Source organism: Ochotona curzoniae, unplaced genomic scaffold (assembly GCF_017591425.1).
Source record: "Ochotona curzoniae isolate NIBS_2020 unplaced genomic scaffold, NIBS_Ocur_1.0 scaffold_4763, whole genome shotgun sequence".
Taxonomy (NCBI): domain Eukaryota; kingdom Metazoa; phylum Chordata; class Mammalia; order Lagomorpha; family Ochotonidae; genus Ochotona; species Ochotona curzoniae.
The window spans coordinates 10,409,907-10,432,214 of record NW_024467123.1 but is presented as its reverse complement, the minus strand read 5'-3'; the positions used below and the strand labels follow the sequence as shown (position 1 = coordinate 10,432,214).

Sequence of the window (22,308 nt, the reverse complement as noted above, 5' to 3'; positions counted from 1 at the left end):
TTGTATCCTGTCAGCTGAGCTTAAAGAGTAGCTAAACATAAGAGAACATTTATAAAATGGAGCTAAGATTTTTTTTTTTTAACTTGAAAAAATTGTATATATTTATAAGGCAGAGACAAAGACACAACTTCTGCTCAATGATTTATTCCCCTAAATATTTGCAGTCATCAGGACTGAGCCAGCCTGAACCCAGGAGCCATGAGCTCTGTCCTGCTCTGCCACTGGATGGCAGAGACTCAGCCTCTGGGACCATCGCCCGTTGCCCGCTGCCTGCCAGGGGGCACGTCCACAAGAGCTGAAATCCAGAGTGGAGCCGGGAATCCACCCCAAGCACTCCAGCCTGGAATGTAGGAGTCCCAAGGAGAGTCTGAACTGCTACGCTGAATTCCATCCCTAGAACTCAGATGGAAGCATTTTATTACAACAAAGAACTGGCTTCACATTTTTTGTAATTGGTTTTCATTCAGCTGATTTGTGGATCATTCTCAGAGTCACATTTCTATAAATAGTACCTATACATGTGGCATTTTTCAGTTAGTGGAATGGAAATCGTAGATAATTTCTATTTTGAGGTTCTTATTGTGTAGGCATTTTAATTAAGAATTAAGGTGTTGTAACAACTGGCAGATTCAGTGCACCTGATAAACTCACTTAAGCTGTTTAAAAGGCAATGCTTACCCTTTCAGAATTTATTTCACTTCTATTACTTCACATAAGAAAATTCTTTAAAAAAAAAAAAACATTATTTGAAAGGCAGATTAACAGAGAGAAAGTAAGGCAAAGAGAGAGATATTTCATCCTCTAGTTCACTCCTCAAATGACTACAACAAGCCAGAGCTGAACTGAGCTGAAGCCAGGAGCCAAGTTCTTCTGGGTCTCCCACGCAATGTAGAGTCCCAAGGCTTTGATCCATTGCCTCCTCAGGCTATAAGGAGGGAGTTGGATCAGAAATGGAGCAACCAGGACATGAACTGGCACTCATATCGGATACCAGCGCTTAAAGGTGGAGGATTAGCCTGTTGAGCTACAGCACCAGCTTCCCCCAAATGGAAAATTCTTAACTAAGTTTCTATTCATCAAGTTCTTTTAACTGTGCCTTTTTTTTTTTTTTTTTTTTTTTTTTTGAATTACGAAGAGAGAGGAAGAAGGAATCTCCATCTCCTGTTTCACTCTAAATGATTTCCACTGCCAGGGCAGGACTGCACTAAAACCAGGAGCTTTCTTTTTTTTTTTTATTGGAAAGTCAGATATATAGAGAGGAAGATCTTCTGTCCACTAATTCACTCCCCAAGTGGCTGCAACGGCCAGAGCTGAGCTGATCTGAAACCAGGAGTTTCTTCCGGGTCTTCCATGCAGGTGCAGGGTCCAAGGCTTTTGGGCATCCTCAACTACTTTTCCAGGCCACAAACAGGGAGCTGAATGGGAAGCAGTGCTGCCAGGACACGAGCCAGTGCCCACATGGGATCCCAGCACGTTCAAGGCAAGAACTTTAGCCGCTAGGCTACCACACTGGGCTCAGCAGGGAGCTTTTTCTGGGTCTTTCATATGGGTGCCAGGCCTCATGCATTTTGGACATCTTCCACTGGTTTCCTGGGCACATTAGCAAGGAACTGATTTAGAAGCCGAGTGACCCTGACTTAAACTGGTGCCCATGTGGGAAGCCGGCATTGCAAATGGTAGCTTAACGTGCTGCATCACAACGCCACCGCAGCTCTGCCCCTTTTGTGGGTAGTGAGTATCTCTTCTCCATAATTCCTTTCACCGTCCTAAGGACCAGATTTGACTCTTTACCTGACATGTTTGTTTTTCATGCCGGGGGGGGGGGGGACCTTTCCTAAGCTACCCTTCCAGCCTCTGTTACTACTTCACACGTCCTCCAGCCATCCTTCGGGGGGTCCTCCTTACCACCCTTTCTTCTCCTGCCCTCCCCTGGCGGCTGGTTTCCTTTGCCTAGTTATCTATCGCCTTTGTGTGACGCCTCACTGATCGATACAGGCAATTAACTCTGGGGGGGGATGCTTCGGCTCCTTCCATACTTGGTCTTAACATGCTTATGTCAGTGTGTTATAGCAAAAAGGCCTGTAAGATGTTGTCATATCCTCTGTATGTGACACACTGTGGTTCAGAGTAGAAATCTGCCGAGTTTAAGTTCTTCTGCCAACTGGATGTAAGAATCTAGTAATCCTCTTCTTACCTTGCCCATTGTCGTGAGTATATAAAAGCAATACATATGTGTGAGTTTGACCTGACTCACTGTTTCGACAAGTATTTAAAGAACACATGTACGTAACTCGGCTGTGGCGGGGTTTGGGCAGTTCGGCATGACCGGTATTTCAGAGGTGCGTTGATGGTCTGCTGAGAGGAATCGGATACATGCTGTGGAGATGAGGCAGGCACTCCTCTGGTGATGGGATCAGTGCAGCCGGCTGCCATGTTGACGCTCTCAGTTTGTCAGCATTTCCGCCATACAGAAAGCCTCTGCTGCACTGATGTTTGGAACTTTGGTGTCTGCTACACATGGTACTGCCGACAGACAGTCGAGACATAGCTTGCCATAGAATGTTAGCCTGGAGAGAACCCTTAGCAAGGTATTATATATCAATATATTAATAATACACTGATACCTGTGTGTGTAAAGAAAAAATAGGATGACAGTGAATGATGTCAGCTTCCATAGAATTCCACTTTGATTTTATTATTTTAAAGTGTAAGTCGGTGTGGTGGTATTTGTTAAGCGATCTCTTTTAAAAAGTTATACCTTGGGGTGTCATAGCTAGCAGCTAAAGTCCCTTGCCTTGCACACACCAGGATCCCATAGAGGCGCCAGTTCTAATCCTGGCAGCTCCACTTCCCATCCAGCTCCCTGCTTGTGGCCTGGGAAAGCAGTCGAGGACGGCCCAAAGCCTTGGGACCCTGTTTTCATTTGGGAGACCGGAGGAGTCTCCAGGATCCTGGCTTCAGATTGGCGCAGCTCCAGTCATTGGTGGCTGCTTAGGGAGTGAATCAACAGACGGAACATCTTCCTCTCTGTCTCTCCTCCTATCTGTATATCTGACTTTCCAATAAAAATAAATCTTTTAAAATAATTGTATCTTGAGTTCAAGCACTGTGGTTTTCCCGTTTGTTTTACAGAAACCAGAAAAACTGCTTTTGGAATCATTTCCACGGTGAAAAAACCTCGGGCAGCAGAAGAGGAGGAAGATTCTCTCCCAGCATGCAAGAAGGCTAAGTGTGAGGGCTCACAAGCAAGCCCGAGCCTCCTCAAGTGCATCACCCCCACCCCTTTTCTAGCTAATCAGCCTCAACAAAAATAAAACTGTTTTAGTCATTTACAATTTTTATTTGAAGCTGAAAATCAATAGCTTATAAAAATATTACAGTCAAGTCATTAAGACAATAAACAGAACCTAGTGAAGCATTTCTAAAAGCTTCCAGCTTAATAGATTTAGGTATGCTTGAACAGGAAAGCAGGGACCGGTCCAGTCACCCTTTGTGTGTGTGATAAATAACAGCAAAAATATTTGAGTCTTTCCATATTTTAAGATATTTTCAAACTGTTCATTCCCAAACTAATGCCTCTCTACATGATATATACAGTGGCTGATTTCCCAATCTTACCACTCGTAATAAGTTTGAGGATCATTAGAACATATAAAGAGGAAGACTTTTAATAAATCTATTTTTGTTTCAAACTCCTCTTTCAAGCATTTATCAAGTTAGCATTCTTACAGGAAGGAGAGAAGATGTACATATAAAATTAGACTTGGCCTCTTCCTTCACTGCTCATTTTATGATATCTTTGAAATAAGATTCCTCCCCTTTGGTTGGAAGGCCTAAGGCTGATTTCCTACTAGCTGTATTAAAATTATCAAAGCCTGGAATGGATAGTTGGCAGCTCCAATCTGAGAGTTTGGCTCAAATCCCAGCTGCTTAGCTTCTGATCTGCTAATACACATCCTTGGGAGGCAGCAGATAATGGCCCTAGTACTTGAACCCCAGCCATCCAAGTAGTAGATAGGAATGGAGCTTTGGGCCTCTGTACTTTAATAGGTCAGGTGAGAAAAATCAGAAGCTTCTTAATAGAGCTAAAAAGGGCATTGATAAAATTTCATACCTCCTAGTTTTGAAAATCACTGTAGGGAGTGGGTTTTTAGCCTACTGGTTAGGACACTTGTATTCCATGTTGGAGGATGTCAGTTCAGCTCTGTCTCTGGTTTTTGACTCCAGCTTCCTGCTAATACTGACTCCAGCAACCAGTTGTGATGGATCAAGTGGATTCTTGTTGCCTGCATGAGTACCTGGATTGATTTTATGGCTCCCAGCTTTGGCCCGTTCAAGGCCCAACCATTGCAGACACTTACAGAGTAAGCCAGTGATAGGAATTTTCCCTCTTTTTTCGTTCCCTCCCCTTTTCAAAACAAAACAAAAATAATAAAAATTTGTGGCAAAATATAAATAGAAGTGTGCCCTCATACACAGATTCTTAAAGTTTGTGGGAATTTATGTTGCGAAAAAACTGCAGATTTCGAAAATTTTTGCACCAAAATAAACTCTAAGTTAACATATCTGAACAGGATCTACTTTGAGATACTAGAAAGGATAAGGCATTGGTTTGAAAAGAGGCCCTCAGCTGGCATCATAATGTAGTAGGTTAAGCCGCCGCCTATGATTTGGGATCCCATATGGACGCTGGTTCAAGTCCCAGCTGCTCCTTTTCCAGCTAATATGCCTAGAAAAGCAGATGCCCAAGTGCTTGGCCCCTTGCCATTCATCTGGGAGGCCAGTAGAAACTCCTGGCATTGATCTGGCCCAGTTCTGGGTATTATGGCTATCTGAAGAGTGAGCCAACAGATGGAAGATCATTTTTTAATTCTCTTTTTCCCTCTCTTTCTCTGCCTCTTTGCTGTTCAAATAATAAGTCAATATTAACAGCAAGTTGTAGGCCCGGCGCCGTGGCCTAGCAGCTAAAGTCCTCACCTTGAACGTGCCAGGATCCCATATGGGTGCCAGTTCTAATCCCAGAAGCTCCACTTCCCATCCAGCTCCCTGCTTGTGGCCTGGGAAAGCAGTCAAGGATGGCCCAAAGTCTTGGGACCCTGCACTTGTGTGGGAGACCTGGAAAAAGTCCCTGGCTCCTGGCTTTGGATCGGTGCAGTACCAGCCGTTGTGATCACTTGGGGAGTGAATCATTGGATGGAAGATCTTCCTCTCTGTTTCTCCTCCTCTCTGTATATCTGACTTTGTAACGACAATAAAATAAATCTTAAAAAAAAAATTAAATAACAAGTTGCCCATATGGGTGGTGAAATGAGTTTGGCCAGATTTGAAGCAGGAACAAGCATCAAATTGATGGTGAAGTTTAGATGGAAGAAGAGTGAAATTGTTGATGCTTTATGAAGTTTATGGAGATAATGTCCCCCAAAATCAGCCATTTATATGTGGATAACATTTTAAAACCAGGGAAGACATTGTTTACGATAAAGCCCAAATGGGGCCAGTGCAATGGCTCGGTTGATTAATCCTTTTCCTGTAAGCTGCCATATACATACCAGTTCATGTCCTAACTGCTCCACTTCTGATCAGGCTCCCTGCTTATGGTCTGGGAAAGCAGTGAAGGATGGCTTAAGTCCCTGGGATCCTGCACCCACATAGGAGATCTGAAGGAAGCTCCTGGCTCCCAGGTTTTAATCAGCTCAGCTCCACCTGTTGTGACCATTTGGGGAAGTGAAGCAGTGGATAGAAGATCTTTCTGTATGTCTCTCCTCTCAGTAAATCTGCCTTTCAAATAAAAACAAATATTTTTTTAAAAGGAGTGAAGAAAGAAAGAAGAAAGGAAGGAAGGAAAAAGGAAAGAAAGAAAAAGGATGAATAGCAACAGACCAGCCACATGAATTTGCAAGGACAAAGTTAGCCTTGTCCACACCCTAATTGAGGAGGTGCTGATGGTTAACAGCAGAAACATAGCCAGCACCATAGATGTCTCAATTGTTGAGCTGACACAATTCTGAACAAAATAATTAAAATAGGAAATGCCCTGCTTGATGGCTCAGTAGCTAAATCCTCACCTTACATGTGACAGGATCCCAAATGGGCACCTATTCATGTCCCAGCTGCTCCACTTTCCATCCAGCTCCCTGCTTGTGGCCTGGGAAAGCAATCGAGGACAGCCCAAAGCTTTGGGACCCTGCACCCACATGGGAGACCCAGAAGAAGCTCCTGGCTCCTGGCTTCGGATCAGCTCAGCTCTGGCCATTGTGGCCACTTGAGGAGTGAACCAGTGGATGGAAGGTCTTTCTCTGTATCTCTTTCTCTGTGTAAATCTACCTTTCCAATAAAAAAATAAATAAATCTTTTCCAAAAAAATTAAAATAGAGCAAACTTTGTGCTACATGGGTGTCAAAACTGTTGCCTCCAAATCAGCTGCAAACCAAAACAGCTTTTGGTGAAAGTTTGAAGAAATGGGATCATGAACGTGAAGCATTTGTTTGAAAACTTTGTCCACCATGAATGCACCTGCTCATTCTTACGAAATGAAGAGTTTTCATGTGTTTGAGACTTGGCATTCAATCTTGCCACTTCCAAAAAGACTTTCTGGATACCCTCCTCCTGTTTATCCAGTGATATGCTTCCACACCACAGACATGCAGCACCCTGTATTCCTTCCTTCCATTCTGCGTACCGCAGGCTGATAACTGCATCTGTTTCTTCAGTGCTTATCCATTCCAGGAGAGCAAGGCAGGGACACTGTTTTTCTTACCAGAGACAACTCTTAGTACCTGGCAAGAAGTCTCCCATTGGAGACCAAAAATCAGTGAAGCAGTGTGTTCTCTGTGTGGCCTTGGAGAGCACCAGGGATCCCCACACACACCACCGGAATTATTCAAGCTCCTCTGGTCAAATCCTGTTGGGGGACTAATTAGGGAGCAGTTACTTAACTTGAAGTAGTCCCTGTGCCCACTAGATGTCTCTCCGCACCAGGGGAACTTGTCAGAAAGTGAGGAATCTCGGGCCCTGCCTATAAGATTGGCAGGATCAGAATCTGCATTCTAATTAAGTACCAACAAGGGTGCTGCTGTACAGGATAGCCCTAATCTTAAAGCCTTGGAACACTGGGAACAGAACCCTTCCCGAGTGGCCTTTTGCTACAGGACATTTTCACCATATTTAAGAACTTGAAAAGAGACATAGTGTTTGTTACCTTTTATTATGAATATAAAATATACATACAGCACAATATACATTTATACATTTACAGCTTGCATTTCTGTGTTTGGTTGGTTGGGTTGAGTTTTTGATGTTTTTTTAAGCACATTCAGTCCTGGTGGCCCCATAGGCCACCCCTTCCCTACCCTGCACTTACATCCACCACATTCTCTTCACCTTGGAACTCTGTATCGTTTGGCAACAAAACAAAACCAGGCCTCAGGGGGAAATGGTTGGCTTTCCTGTGGTTCTCACAGAATTACTTTCATTGTCTTGTTCTCTTCCTGTCGCTACATGCCTTTCATTGCTTCATCATTTGAACTTCAGCATTAAAAGTTCAGGAGAAAAGAGAGCTGTAACAGTCACCCTTTTCATTTAAAAACACCTTGAAGAAATCTTGACACGCGTGAGGAGACACCTGACTAGACACTCGGAACATCGCTCGTTTCCCACAGTTGAACTATCAAGCTTGGGAAATGCTGTATACAGAAAGTGCTTTGCTTACCAAATGGGTGTTCATGAAGGTCTGGAGATCAGTATCATCAAAGTAAATAAATAAAGTGGAATAAATTAAAATAAATAGTTTGGGTTTTGCTAAAGAAAATTTAAACACCTTATAACCCCGTGCTTCCTTGAAACTTTGTTGATTGCATCTTCACAGCAGGTTGATGAACAGATGTTGGACTCTGGCAAGTTGCCCTTCATTCAGGTCATGCCTTCAAAGTGCCAATAAGCAATTGCTGATTGTCTCATTTTCTTAGAATGTAGCTATGCGAGAGGTCTTGTATGAGTTCTCTTTGAGGCTGTCAAATATTGCTTTGGTTCCATTTTGCCAGTTTAACACTAGATCCATTGGGGTCTTTCCAGCCTAATTTAAAAAAAAAAAAAGAATGAAAATTTGACTTCCAGGCAAGAAGCATCTAAACTCCATTCTTGCTGCATGTTTAATGAAGGAAGGGCTGGGTGTATGTTATCGGTGTTTTACTTGCAGTTTATCTTCAAGCCAATCCTCATTTAGCACTGGAATGCTTTGGGCATTTTAGATTAGCATCCATCTTTTCCTCTATGGGACTATCCTAGGTGTTGATAAAATAGCTGATCCCTACACAATAAGCAGCAGAAGCACCCCAAGTCATTTTAAACTCACAACTGCCTCTTCAGTTCCAGTATCCTGAAGAATGGGCTCCTGAAGGTGTTGGTGCTCCTTCTGGTCAAAAACTAAGTCCTATCAATTTGTAAAATCATTTGTGATTGATAAGGGCTGGTGGTAAATGAGCTACTTCCAGAGTCAGAGCAATGGAGTGCTGGCATCCCATAAGGATGCTGGTTCAAAACCTGGCTACTGAACTTTCAATCCAGCTCTCCGCTAATGCACTTGGCAAGTAGTAGATGATGGCCCATCTCAGTGGGCTCCTGCATCCATGTGGGAGACCTGGATGAAGCTCCTGGCTCCTAGTATTGGACCAGCTCAGCTCTGGCCATGGAGGCCATTTGGGGAATGAACCAGTGTATGGACAATCTCCCTCTCTCTGTCTTTCAAATAAATGAGCAAATCATCCTTCTTTTAAAGATCTGCTTCAGCACCTTGGTTTAAATAGGCGTTGCCCTGTTCTGGGAGCAGATTTTTCAGTTCTCAGAATTTACATTGTGAACTCCTGGCAAATTTATTTCTCACAGAGTTGATGCCTATGATGTGTAAATAAATACTTTTCTGGGATTAAATGATTTCCATTAGGCACACATCTTCAGATATCTACAAATACTAAAACCACTGAGATAGAAGTCCTAATGTTTTACATCTCTGCGCATTCTGAAGCGTTTCTTTCACCCAGAATTTGCAAAGTAACAGATTGGAGATGCAAATCCGTCTATACCCCTATTTTGGTGTTGCCTAAACAGCTTAAGCTTTTTTTTTTTTTTAAGGTTAGAATTAATTGACAACAGTTGGTTGTCCAGACATTTCCCAACTGGATCTGTGATTCTATGAGAAAATCAGTAGAGCTGGGCCAAAGAGGAACAAAGAACTGAATTGAGGAAGATTTATCACCTTTTTAGAAGAGTTGCAAAGACCCATTGAAGCCATGTGTGTGACCTGCCTGGATCTCTGTAAGTATTTGAGAACTTCCATCTCTCTAATGCCTTTCTGGAGGAACAGCCCTCAGTAGACAGGAAGACAGAGTTTGGACAACAATAGAATAGTATGTGCTATCTGTACACTAGTGGGGAGAGCCACCTGTTGGCTGAAGTTTAACTGATAATTCAGAGCCATGAGCACTCTGTGTATTTTGGGTTATTCTTCCACAAATTTCTTGCCATCTTCTCTGTTGAAGTTTAGCTCCTGATTTTCTGGCTACTTACATAGTCCCCTCAAATGTGTATGCTGTTTATCTCTGCTGCTAGTGTTCTACTGCTTGAAAATTTTTAAAAAGCTTCAGGTGTTCTACAGTTATGGAGATTGCATTGAATCTATCCTTCTGATTGCTTTAAAAAGTCACCTGGTGAGACAATCCTAGAATTGTACAGGAGAGCGCCCTACTGCTAACGCTTTGCCAACCCAAGGGGTCATCACTTACTACTGCTGCTCTTTGCCCTTATCACCAAACAAGATTTCTTAAAATAAGATGCTCCCCTCAGTCTCTAGTAACATAAACAAGGAAAAAAATACTCATATTGATAAGATGGCATGGTTCGTTCCTCCCTTTTTGTAAGGTAATTCTCTAAAATCTTCAAAATCATTTCTTCAGTCATTTATCCCTCTTTAGCTGGATGGTATTTTCAAGCTTATATTGCATGGTGTTTGGAATTAGTACCATGAGGAAAGGTTGGTTTTCTAGAGAATTATTAAATCAAAGTCATAGCAGTACATGAATTCTCTCTCTGTCCATGCAACCTGCATCATTGTGGAAGTTAACATTGTCCTTATGGAAATGGAGAGGGACATTGACACCACCAGAGGACTTCTCAAAATGCTATCTCCTTGGGTAGCCTTAAGCATTTAAGAAATGCTTCTAGAAATCAGAAAACCTGCCTTCAGTGCCCCTTATTTGAAGTACTCACGCAGTTCTTGATGCCGAGGTCCGCACCATACATAATCAAGAGTCTTATCATCTTATAACGGTTCAGTCTCACAGCATCATGCAGGGGCGTGTCACCCTCCTAGAGAAGCAGAATAAACAGCAGGCTACAGTGAGTCTGAAGCCTGGAAGTGGGTCCTGAAAGAATCCCCCAGTTTGCAGGAGTGAGTCCAAATGAGCAATGCAGCTGTAGGCCGCCCAGCATGAACTACTCACTCTGTCTTTGGCGTTCAGGTCTGCTTCACAGGCGATGAGGTGCTCTGCACAATCGTAGTGGCCTGTGCGCACTGCCACGTGCAATGCTGTGCTGAGCAACTGGAAAATCAGAAAAGGCTGCTGATGCTCTGGAAGTGAGGACAGCACGGTCCCAGACCCCAAGGCATGTGCAAGCAGGAGAAGTGGTCAGGATGTCTGTACATAGCAGGGGCTTCCAGATGACCGTCATGGAGAGGTGAGGCTGGGAAGGGGAGGGGAAGGAGAAGGACAGGTACCTTATCTCGGGCGCTGATTTTTGCACCTTTGTTCAGCAACAGTTTTAAAACCTCCAGGTTTCCTCCACGGCATGCCCAGTGGATGGCAGTAGATTCAAGCTATACAGGAAGGCGAAAGGACACAACCTGGATAAGAATCTGGGCAGGGGAATCCATACTTGATTTCTCAAGCCCAGAAGCCAGATTTGTTAGGGTGTACATGGTAGCCCTGGGTTGGCTTCATCTGCATGACCAATTCTAATGCACAGTTGTTTACCAAATGTTTTAGCTAGGCTCTGTCAGTATATGTGCATATGCATTCATGCATGTATGCACATATGTGTGTGTCATTGAGCTATTAATTTAACAATCATGTAAAATAGCAATTACTTCCTGCCAGCCTGGTGTCATACTCTACACACCTCTAGAGTACACTATACACTCTACATGTACACTGTACATATTATATACTCTAAATACCCCCAGAGTACGCCATACACTCTCCCAGCAACTTCAGGAAGGTAAGTGCTACTAGGCTCATTTTGCAGTTAAAGTAAACTAAGATCCAGAAAGTTCTACTTTTCTGCCCAAGGAAACACAACTAGTAAGAGGCAGGATAGATATTCAAACATCTGAAACTTTTAACCCCTTTTATTAAATATGCTCAAAAAATCTAGGCACACATATTCAAAACTGCTGGCAGAGTAGAAGCAGTTCCTTAGAAGAGCATTCTAATCTGGATCTGATACCTTTTCCAGGGTCCCTGTTGCTCTCTGATTCTCTGTTGTCATGGAGCCTAGCACAGCCCTGTCTCTTAGCTGTGTTCACTGCATATTGTACCTTCCTTCTCACTGCTCTATTCGGTATATCCCTAGGCTCCCATATCCCACACTCAGTTTCAGTCTTTTCATGCAAGCTTTGTATTTGTTTCCTTAATCTTTTTCAATGTGTTCTTTGGTTTTGATTTTAGCCCACATCCTTTGGATGTTTATGGTACCCCCTTGCCACTTTGCTGTTGAGTCAAATTAAGCTTCATATAAATAAATAAAGCCTTTTCACAGCTCAGTTGATAAAATATGTTATATACTGGTCTTGATAGAAATCACAATGGCTGAATTATTGTCTGCATAGCAGCTACTTTCCTTAAATGCAATTCATTTAGAATGTAGTCTGCCCACAACCTCGTCAGTGGCAATCGGCATCTATCACATAAAGTACATAGCTAAGGAATTCTTATAGTTACTGGTAGCCCAGGGGCCATGAGCAGGCTTCCATGTTTAATGGAAGAACAGAGTGTTGAAAGGCAAATGTAAACTGTATTACTTCTCAGAAATGCAACTTAGTGGATAATGACCAAACTTGCTCAGGATATTGAATTCTGTTCAGAAGGTTTTGCTTCCTTCTCTTCCTGAAACCCTCATCTCTTTTTCTGTATGTATGGAAAGTATTTTCCACATGATCTAGTCCCATCTCCCAACTTTCTTTGTATGGAGAAATGAGCTTTTGCCAACTCCTCTCAGATCAATTTTCAATCCAATCATCCCAGTTTTTCATTGTTGGCTTTCTTGAGTTTCTATATGGTTTACTTATTTTGGCTTATTTCCAAGCAAAGAAGTATATTTACCATATCACGGAATTCAATCTGGGCTCCAGCTTCCATTAACTTCTCGACAATTGCCAAATGCCCTTCCAAGCATGCTCTGTGAAGAGCTGTCCGTTTATACTGTCAGAATAGAGATTGAAAAAGAGAGAAGACAGCAATGCATATAAAAATGTGCATAAATTCTTTCAGAGGTATGAAGTTGGTGACAGTGATGACCCAAGTGACAGAAAAGCAAGTGCTTCCTTATGAATTAGGAGTGTCAACCTTAACTACAGTTACAGAATTAAAACAAATATCCTGTAACTAAGATTTGAACTTCTTGCAACATGCATTTCTAAGTCTTCAAAGATTTGCACTGTCAAATGGGAACTTAGAGGCTCAGAATTACCTAAATGATGACATTTCCTATTCTTATATTTAGTACCTTTCTGTAGTGTTTTCTATACAGATCGGTTTTCTCCTATATGGGGTGATTGTTAGGTTGACTCTCAAAAGTATTCAATTGTGTTTAAAGAAATAGGAGGCTCATATTTCGCATGTAAACTCAGAAGTGCTTCCCCTGACCCAGTTTTAGCTAATGGGTAAAATCATACAAGATTAGCAATTTTTGGTGAATTGCCTTCGCATGAATGAGTTAATACCAGAACTGAAACAAGTAAGGCTTCCTTTCATTCAGTTCCCTGTGCTTACAGATGAAGAGGCAGGCCTAGAGAGCACACATTAACTGCTCAAAATCAAATAGCCCAACAGTAGTAGAGCTGGTCCTTGAATTCCACTCTCGAATCTACATCTAGTGCCAGTATATTTTGATCTAATCAAACATGATTCTCTGATCCTTCCTTACTAAAGTTTATCCCAAAGACCTAAGAAGCTAAAGACAAACAAGAAAATCAGCCATAAGTATGTGAGTACCGATAACCAATAAACAAATAATCCGTACTACTAATCTACATTTTTTTTTTAACCTCTACATTCTCCTGTTATGTCCCTGGCAGGTATGACAACAGTTGGGTTGGGGAGGGGGAACTGTTTCAGGTGGCAAGACTGGCACTGTATATTAGCAAGGTGCTATAAAGCACAAGAAGCACAAAGTCAGTGAGATGGATTCTGCAATGCTTAGCATGAGCCTTACCTCATCACAGACATCTGGGTTGTTCTTGTCTGATAAGAACTTCTCTACTACTGCCAGTTTGTTCTCCAAAGCAGCTTTTAGAAAGCTAGGCACATCCACAGGTTCTGTCTATAGCAGAAAAAGGAATAAAAAATGTAAAAATTACCATGAGCATTCAACCAAACCCTGCCTAGACCTTTTTTTCCCTTGTAGCACAACCCTGGGGGTGTGATAATGAAAAACCAAGGAGGCCTTACAATGATTTCCGGTTCCGGTTCCTTTGCTGCAGGAACTTTAGCTTTCCTGTATTTTTTCCTTTTCTTCAGTTGGATGATTATTTCAAGGTCTTCTAAATTTTCAAGCTTTGATCTTTGCTCTAGTTTTTTCTTTTTGAGCTAAAAACAGAAATCCAGATTTCAGAAAAAAAATGTGGTGAGTTCTGACAAGCATCCTGATGGTGTCTAAACAAAATCATACTGTCTCAGATAAGTATGAACAGTTTGGGCAAAAAAAAAAAAATCAAACTTTTAAAATATATCTTTGACTTAGACTTAATGATTTTAAGTTTTGGGGAATCAAATTTTCAACTAATTAGCTTCAAGTATACTTCCTTTATTTCTCCAGCCCTTGACTAACCGGAGACACGATTGGGTCTCTAAGTGATGATTTTGTGATTAATTCTACAAACAAGCCCCAGACTTTTGTAGTCTTTGTAATCATGTTCAAGAATTAAATTTTGTTAACTCAAAAGAGTCTGATAATACATATTAAACTCTGACATATCAGTGCCCACCAAGTAGGATCTCTAAAACAGACCACCCAGGGACTGCAGCTAACTAAGGCACATGTTATATATGTTAGTAGGCAATGAGAATTTACTTAGGAACACAGAAAGCAGATACAGTGCAGCAATGACCCATAGGCTGCCAACCACATTATTAAGAGGGATTAACTAGATGGTGTGTGACATTACAGATTCAGTAGATATGTTTACTTTTGAAATCTGTCTCTCAAAGCATTATCACAGCACATTAAATAATTGATTCAGAATTCAGAGGTCATAGTTTCATCAAATAATTATTTTTCTAAACTGCTTCCACAAAGCTTGTCTCTGTGGTTAGAACTGTATAAAGGGAATGCCTTCGGAATGGATGTAGTTTGGTTTCTTTCCTCTCTCCATCTCTCCACCATATCAACCCCAACCTCCCATTAGCAGATCCTATGAAAATGTCTTACCTCTGCCTCCCGCTGCTTCTCCTTTTCCCACTGTTGCTCTGCCAGGATCACATGGTGGGCTGGGAGTGTCTTGAGATCCTCTTGCTTCTCTGAAGTAACGGCAGCTTCATACTCTCCATCTCTAAAATCAGCAGGAAGGAATTCCCCTGTCCCCTCGAGGCTGCTCCTCTTCCCTGTGACCTGCAGGGGAAGGATGTGGCTGCGTCAGAAGCGGTGGTGTCCACCCTGGAGATGCTGTGGAGGGTGAGAGCCGTCGTGTGTGCTGCACTGTCAGATCTCAGGATGCAGCATGGGGCTCCAGGTACACTCAGGTACCGCCAAGGGCTTACCTGACCTCTTGGTTAGAACAAGGCTTAGGCTGAGTTCACATATTTCAATCTACTTTATTTGCTTAATCACCTTTCTCTGAGGAAACTGACAAACTCCTCTGCTTATTTAAGATTTTTTTTCACATGAGGTAATTTTGATAGCTCTTGACCTTGAATTGTAGATTTTTCCAAATATCTTTTTGCCATAAAATATCTACCTAAGACATTTTGGTAAGTACATGTGAGTCCATGTTATAGTAATAAAACCGAAAGAGGAAATAATAAATAGGAACTATACACTTATTTCTATCTCCTCCAATTTTTTTTCGGTTTCACTTGGTTCATCATGTAAACCAAATTTTTCCATATATAACATTGTTTAAGTTACCTTGCATGATGCCTGAAAAAAAAAAAGGCGATTTCAATTTTCAAAGAAAAGCAAAGACAACCGTTTTCATTGTATAAAATTAAGGCATCTCACATACCAGCTCCTCTACCTTCAACATCATCATGTTGGCTGCAGTGCCTCTATGGTTTTCTCCTGTGGGATGAGTCCCTGGAGTTGGCCCTACTGAATCCCTCCGCACTGCTCGGCTTATATAGTTGGAGCTGGGTGAGATAATCTTCCAACCTGGGAAGCCAAGTAACAGCCCTGCCCCCGCCAGTAGCCAACTCAGAGGCAGGTGAATTTTCATTCCAGACTCAGTGTCTGGGAAGCCCAAGAGGGAGGGGATGACAAGCTCCACCACCTCCCCCTGAATATGTGAATCAGGAAGAAATGTGAGAGGGCCATGCCTTTGGCAGTGACCACACTGCTCAGCAATGCGAATCATCCTATTTATCGTGAAGCCAGAGGACAGCTGTCTGTGAATATTGCACCACATCACTGCTCCTTTTCCTTCTTTGTCAGCTCTCATATGACCAACCTATCAAGAAAATGTGAATGTCCTACATATCACACCCCCAGTAATATCTTTCTGATAACCAGGCTTATCAACAATTCGATTAGGGGGGAAGTGTTGATTTAGGACCTCCTATTCTGCTGGATAAATAGCCTGAGAGGAAAAGCTTTAAGTCCTAATGGCACTTTTCTATCTATATCTATTTGGAATTCTCTGGAGTGATGTCTGGGGCTAAAAAGGCCTCATGACATGCCACCTTCCCATCCTTACAAGAAACTGAAAGCAGTCAGTAATGCACTTTTATTTTAAGGTGTCACTGGCCATAATTAGCACATGACATGCTCACTGTGTTTCTAAAGTAGCACAGTTAACTGAGCATTTTTACTTCAAAGTGGATCAGAGTGGTCCAGAGCTGGATTACGTGAGACCAGATATTAGCAGCAGCATGACCTTGATCAGGTAGTTGAGCCAGGAGTTCTCAGGTCCCTGTAGGAACTTATCAAAAAGGCATACCTCAGGGTCCCCCTCCAGGGGCTTTGTCCATTTTAATTGACTCCTAGATATCTGTCTTTTTCAAAGCATCCAGAGGGTTCTGCCACATCAAGGTTGGACACACAGTGCTAGGCAGCAATGTGCCTTGCTTTGCAAAGACTTGCATTTCTAAGCTCGCATCTCTGAGGTGTTGAATTGTGAAAAACATGTAGGTTTCCTTATAGTTCAAGGAGATACTAGGGTTCCTATCAGTCATTGCCAACCCCCCTCCCCTTTTAGGAATAGAAGAATATTACTGGAAGGAATGTTGGTTAGAATGTTCCATTGACTTTTCTGTGTCTCTCTTCAGACCCTCTCTTTAGCAAACAAAGCTGTCATTCTTGTCTTCCCTTTTTGAAGTGACACGAACATAGGTGGTGTTTCTACAACTTTCTGGATGAGAAATTGATGCCCCTCTCCCAAAACTTTGACAGTGAGGGACCTTTGCACCAGCTCTGTATCATGTTCTGATTTCCTAATTTTCTGTTCTAACAGGAAATTAATTAAAGAAAACATCCTAGTCTTTCCTTTGAGATGGATATGTCTAACACTATTTTCTTTGAGCTCTTCATCAAAGCAATGGGGAATAGCCATGAGATATGGTCTTTTTTTAGCCCTAACCAAAACATAGTGGCATATCTATGTTTTTAGCATTTATTTATCTAAGAGACATCCAAGAAAGAGATATACAGAGACACTAGGAGAAAGAGAGGTTGAGAGAGAGAGAGAGCTGCAACTGGCTGAGCGGAACCAAAGCTGGGAGCTGGAAACTCGATCCACGTCTCTCAAACATGGCTGGCAGGAAGGCAGTTACTGAAGTCATCACTGCTGCCCTCCCAGTGACTGCATTAGCAGGAGTGCTGGAATCAGAAGCCAGAGATCGGTGATACTTCAATATGGGACCTGGGCATCTTTTTATTTTTAAGATTTATTCATTTTTAATCAGTTTTTAAATTGGAAAGGCAGATTTACAGAGAGAAGGAGAGACAGAGAGAGGAAGTTCCTCCATCAGCTGGTTTACTCCCCAAGTGGCTGCAACAGCCGGAGCTGAGCTAATCTGAAACCAGGAGATTCCTCTAGGTCTCCCACGCAGGTGCAGGATCCCAAGGCTTTGAGCTGTCCTTTACTGCCACAAGCAGAGAGTTGGATGGGAAGTGAAGCAGCAAAGACATGCATCCTAGCACATGCGAGGCAAGGACTTCAGCTACTAGGCTACCACGTTGGGTCCAGGAAATGGCATTTTAACCTGTTTTAACCACAATACTAAATGCCTGACTAGGTGGTAGTTTGAAGAAAGATCTTGGGTTAAGAAATCTGAATATTCAGCTTTTGTGCCCTCAAATTTGAGCAGGAACAGTGTCCTGCTTTCACAGAGAGGCATCGAAATATTAGGTAACTTGTAGCGGAAGCCACGTGGAAGAGATTTGATTGTATTCATGAAGAAATAGAAAATTATTGGGCCTAGAGCATTTTTCCTGGAGCACTTCCTAGACCCACTCAGGGCTCAAACAGGATTGATTAAAAGGTTTGCTTCCAAGAATGCAAGCAAGTGGGTAGGGAGGCTAACCCAGCCCTTTCCTCTTTCCAGTCATTTAATTATCCCTTCAAACCTGATTGATTCTATTGAGGAGCTCCAGGAAGTCCGGAAAAACAACTTTGTGATCTGTAGCACTAAAAGAGAAGTAGCTCTGAAGCCCCGAAGGACAGGTTGTGTGGGTAACCTAGACAGGGCCACGGCAGAGCACTCCCTGCCGGCCGCGACCCAGACCGTCATGATTGAACAGGAGAGCTTCTGCTTTTCAGTAAGAGGTTGTAGGGGTCGGCATTGTGGCCTAGTGCGTAAAGCAGCTGCCTTTGATGCCTGCATCCCGTGTGGGTGGTAGTTTGTGTCCTAGCTGCTCCACTTTCAATCCAGCTTCCTGTGAATGGCCTAGAAAAAGCATTGAGAAAATGGCCTGGGTGTTTAGCTCCCTCCCAACACGTGAGACAGATTGCATTTTCAAATATTGGTACTCATCAAAATGAAGAACATAACTTCTCACTCCAGCAATTTTCCCTGTCGTTTTTGTTTAAAGAAGTTTCTTCCCCATAGAAGGTCATCTAGTGGGCTAAATACCGAAACATGTATATTTGGCTTTATCATAGCCTCAAACTAGCTATAAACTCTCTTTACCAATGTGAATTAAAACGGCAGTCTCCTGGTTGGCCCTCCGGTTTATTCAGAACTCAGCATCAACCATCTGCAACCAGAACGATTTAGGGGATGATTCCAGAGCTTTCCACCTCCCTAAGGATTCACACAGGCGATGAGCGAACGACAACAGACCAGAACTTAAATCCTACTTCAAACTGCAGAAAGTGATGGGCAGACAGATAGAGCCTAAAGCTCTTCTTACCTTCATGGAAGGATTGAAAGAGGTGCCTGGACACCAGTCACGTTCGTGTGCCATAGCCAGGCTCCAAGGGCAGTTTTGTTTTTACTTGGACCTGACTTTTCACTTTTTCTTCTTACTATATATATATATTTTTTAAAATATTTATTTATTTTTATTGGAAAGGCAGATGTACAGAGAGGAGGAGAGAGAGGAAGATCTTCCACTCGATGGTTCACTCCCTAAGTAGCCACCACGACTGGAGCTGAGCCAATCCGAAGCCAGGAGCCAGGAGCTCTTCTGGATCTCCCATGCGGGTGCAGGGTCCCAGGGCTTTGGCCCATCCTCGACTGCTTCCCAGGCCACAAGCAGGGAGCTAGATGGGAAGCAGGGCTGCTGGGATTAAAACCGGCAACCATATGGGATCCCGGCGCATTCAAGGCGAGGACTTTAACACTATGCTATCGTGCCGGGCCCACTATATTTTTAACTATATAAGAAATATACACATTTATTTTGTAAATGACAAAATATTGCTTAAACATAACTGTGTGGAGATTTGAAACGACTTTTTTATCCTACTTAGTAGTATCTTGGAGATGGTCTTTCATTAGCAGAATCTCATTATTTTAAATGATGGCATGTATGGACATGCTGGTTTTTATTTAACTGTGTTCCTGTTGATGGACATTTAGGCTTTTTACAAGATGATAATTTTATTTGTTACGACCAATGGCATCTTATACCAAGTTTTATTACATTAACATTCCTTGGGATGTCCACCTTGATTACTAAAAGGCAGCACTCCAAGGACTGTAGCCAGGTCCTACCTTGGAAGACCCCATGTTCTGTCATTGTGATTGCTCATTGTGCCATCCTGAATAGCCTTCCCGGTCCTGGCTGTTACTCATCCTTCCTTGGCTCCGAGAAATGGCTGACTTAGCCTGACCAGGAATCCAAATGTCCCTACAGCCAAGCCACGGCTCAGTTACACACTTGAAAATGCCAAAGGGAGGTCATAAACAAGGTTCAAGTTTGTTTCCTCTCCCCTGCCAACCAGGAATTGAATCACCTGTATTTGGAACGCGAAAAAGTACTGGGAACATTTTGAGCCTGACTGTGGTATCTGTCTTCACCTCTTCTCAAAGAACAAAGTCAAGATTAAGGTCCTTCAGCCCATGGCCCTGGACAGGAAGCATGCAAATTGCCCTAAGCCACTTGGGCCACCCCCAGGAGAAGGTTCCTTTCTGCAGTTATTGGCAGCCACCTAATGATTAGAAGGAAGTGAAGGCCATGCATCTCCCACACACCTTATAGCAGGTGTCCCAGCACAAACGAATGTGTCTCAGTACAATTCTGCCACACATTCAAACAGGGCTCAGCCACCAAAACAGGCCCACTGAGACAGGCTCACTTGAAGCAGCAAATTGTAGTTGATTTTCTAGTCTCCTCAGACACAGTTCTTTCCGTGTGTATCTTAACACCAGGTCTGACCTAGTCCTAGCCTGAGATTTTTGGGCTAACAACGCCGAAATGTCTGACACATTGGGCTACATAAATCTTCAAGCTGAGACTTGGCAGGATTCTTTGTGTTTCTAGCAAACCACATTTAGGAATTCTCCTTTCGATGAGAAATAATTTATAAATATTTCTAATCCTAACAAGATACTGATAAGAGGTTGAAGTGCTTATGGTTGCCTTCCCTGGGATTTGTGAGCATTTTTTTAAATGCTTCCTGTTCCGGTGTAATCTCTCCATTATGGCTACTCAGATGTGAACTGACATTTCCTAGGGTAGTGGTTCTCAAGGCCATGTGCATGTTAAACTCCTCTGTGAAAGTAATCCCACGTAAATAAAACCCAAATCTCTGCTCTAAGGTGCAGTATCAGGGTGTAAAATACTTTCCATCTGGTTCCAATCTCTTCCTAGTAGAGTCTGAAATGAATTTACATGTAATCATATGTGTGTATACTCTAGAAGTTATAGGAGATAGTCTCCCCATCCTTTTTGGCTGTTTAAGACTCTGCCTTTACTACCAGTGACTAGGGAAATAAACACATAAAACTTACTCATTGAGTATTTAGTCCAACAAGATGTCAAATCCCTTTTCTAGAGCTGAAATAGACCAATGCTAGTAAGAGACAAAAAATGCCGCTGCCCTCCTGGGGTTTATACAGCCTCAGAAAAGCATTTAAGAGCAACAGCAAACAGTGTCACATGTTGCCCCTGCCAGAGAGGTAGAGGGAAGGCAGTGGATAGGGACGTGCAAAGGACGAGGAGTGTGGAATCGGAGAATCTGGCGGCCAGTTCTGGCTGTGCTCTGTATCCGCATGAGCAAGTCCTCTCTCACCCCTTAACCATCTCAGCTACCAACGCTAGAAAAGGAAAGCTTTGAACAAAGCGATTTCTAGGGCTCTGAAGTCTTGTTGAGATCTCCGAATCCCTGAATCAAAAGGTAGAAATACACAGTCACACTAGGAATATAACCAAGTTCCTTCCTCCAGCCCTGGATAAAAGGAAATGGTCCTTAAAACGTTCACTCACCCAGTCTATTTCAATTATCTTTCAGATATATACCCATTTGATAAACATGCAAACCTCACACCTTCTGTTAACGTAAATAGAAATTTCAAAATCAGCTGGGGGCGAAGTCCAAACCCCAGCTGTGGCAGTGATGAATATGCTTCCGGAGAGAGTGATAAGCTTCATGCTTTCTCTCTGGCCCCTGTGAAGCCCCAGCAAAAGCTCTGACCTTCACTGGCATCCGTCCCTGTGGAGAAGGCATGATAAGTGGCCAGAAGACTGTCCCTGAGTTTCTATTAAAATTCTTATTTGCTCACACAATGGGCTCTTGTTTAGGGCCCGTGCACTAATTCCCCTGTCTTAGTAAGGCAGAGCGTCTGATTGTCTGCCTTCTGAGGCTGCGATAAGGAAGGGGAGACTGTCCAGTACAACTTGCAGAAGAATGTACATGTGGGGGAGAATCAGTTAGAATGCGAATGCATAACGACCCCACACCCCCAACTCCATGAAAAGCCAAATTTATTTCATGAGATGAAATGTCACTGAATGGACAGAGAAATGATGGACAGTTGGCATCAAAGTGATTTCTTAAAATGAAGTCTGATTGTCATAGTAGCACACTGAAAAGATTCTGATGTGACTTTGGAATTACTTCACAGCCATTTACACAGGGCTTGCTCTTGGGGTGAGAGATAAGTGCTTCTGTGACTGCAAACATAGAAAGAAAAATCCATTTAACCTTTTTAGGCACTTATTAAAGCAGAGGGGAATTATTTTTAAAATGAAATTTCTAACTTCAAGAGGGGAAAAAAGCATGCTGTTGGTATAGCTTGGAGTTTCCCAATAAAAGAGAAAATGCTGTAAGACATCTTAACTCTGAATTCGTTGGGAATTTGAGGAATCGAGGACCAGCCCATTTACTCACAGGATGTTAAGGCTCAAGCTACAGGGCGTTTTACTTTAAAGATCAGCACC

At 42.6% G+C, this 22,308-nt stretch overlaps 2 protein-coding genes across 4 annotated transcripts in view; one reads left to right on the top strand and one right to left on the bottom strand.

Moving 5' to 3' along the window:
- Nucleotides 1-10,711, top strand: part of RPP30 (ribonuclease P/MRP subunit p30) — a 31,679-nt gene extending 20,968 nt beyond the window's left edge. The window contains exons 11-14 of one of the 3 annotated variants that reach the window (XR_005882851.1): nucleotides 3,133-3,231; nucleotides 4,228-4,364; nucleotides 9,127-9,309; nucleotides 10,512-10,711. Coding sequence is in view for 1 of the 3 variants with exons in the window: in XM_040970312.1 (XP_040826246.1) it covers nucleotides 3,133-3,231; nucleotides 4,228-4,238 (110 nt within the window). In the remaining 2 variants the exon portion in view is untranslated. Of the gene's footprint in view, nucleotides 1-3,132; nucleotides 3,746-4,227; nucleotides 4,423-9,126; nucleotides 9,310-10,511 lie in introns of those variants that run through there. The other 2 variants (XR_005882850.1, XM_040970312.1) reach the window with 2 other exon arrangements.
- Nucleotides 7,339-15,739, bottom strand: ANKRD1 (ankyrin repeat domain 1). The gene is made up of 9 exons (XM_040970311.1): nucleotides 15,491-15,739; nucleotides 14,698-14,877; nucleotides 13,719-13,856; nucleotides 13,483-13,590; nucleotides 12,372-12,470; nucleotides 10,769-10,867; nucleotides 10,494-10,592; nucleotides 10,261-10,359; nucleotides 7,339-8,071 (listed from the first exon to the last, which is right to left on the bottom strand). Exons 1-9 carry the CDS (start codon nucleotides 15,698-15,700, stop codon nucleotides 7,961-7,963), a joined length of 1,143 nt encoding a protein of 380 aa, XP_040826245.1. The 5' UTR covers nucleotides 15,701-15,739; the 3' UTR covers nucleotides 7,339-7,960.
- Nucleotides 15,740-22,308: the final 6,569 nt, after the last annotated feature.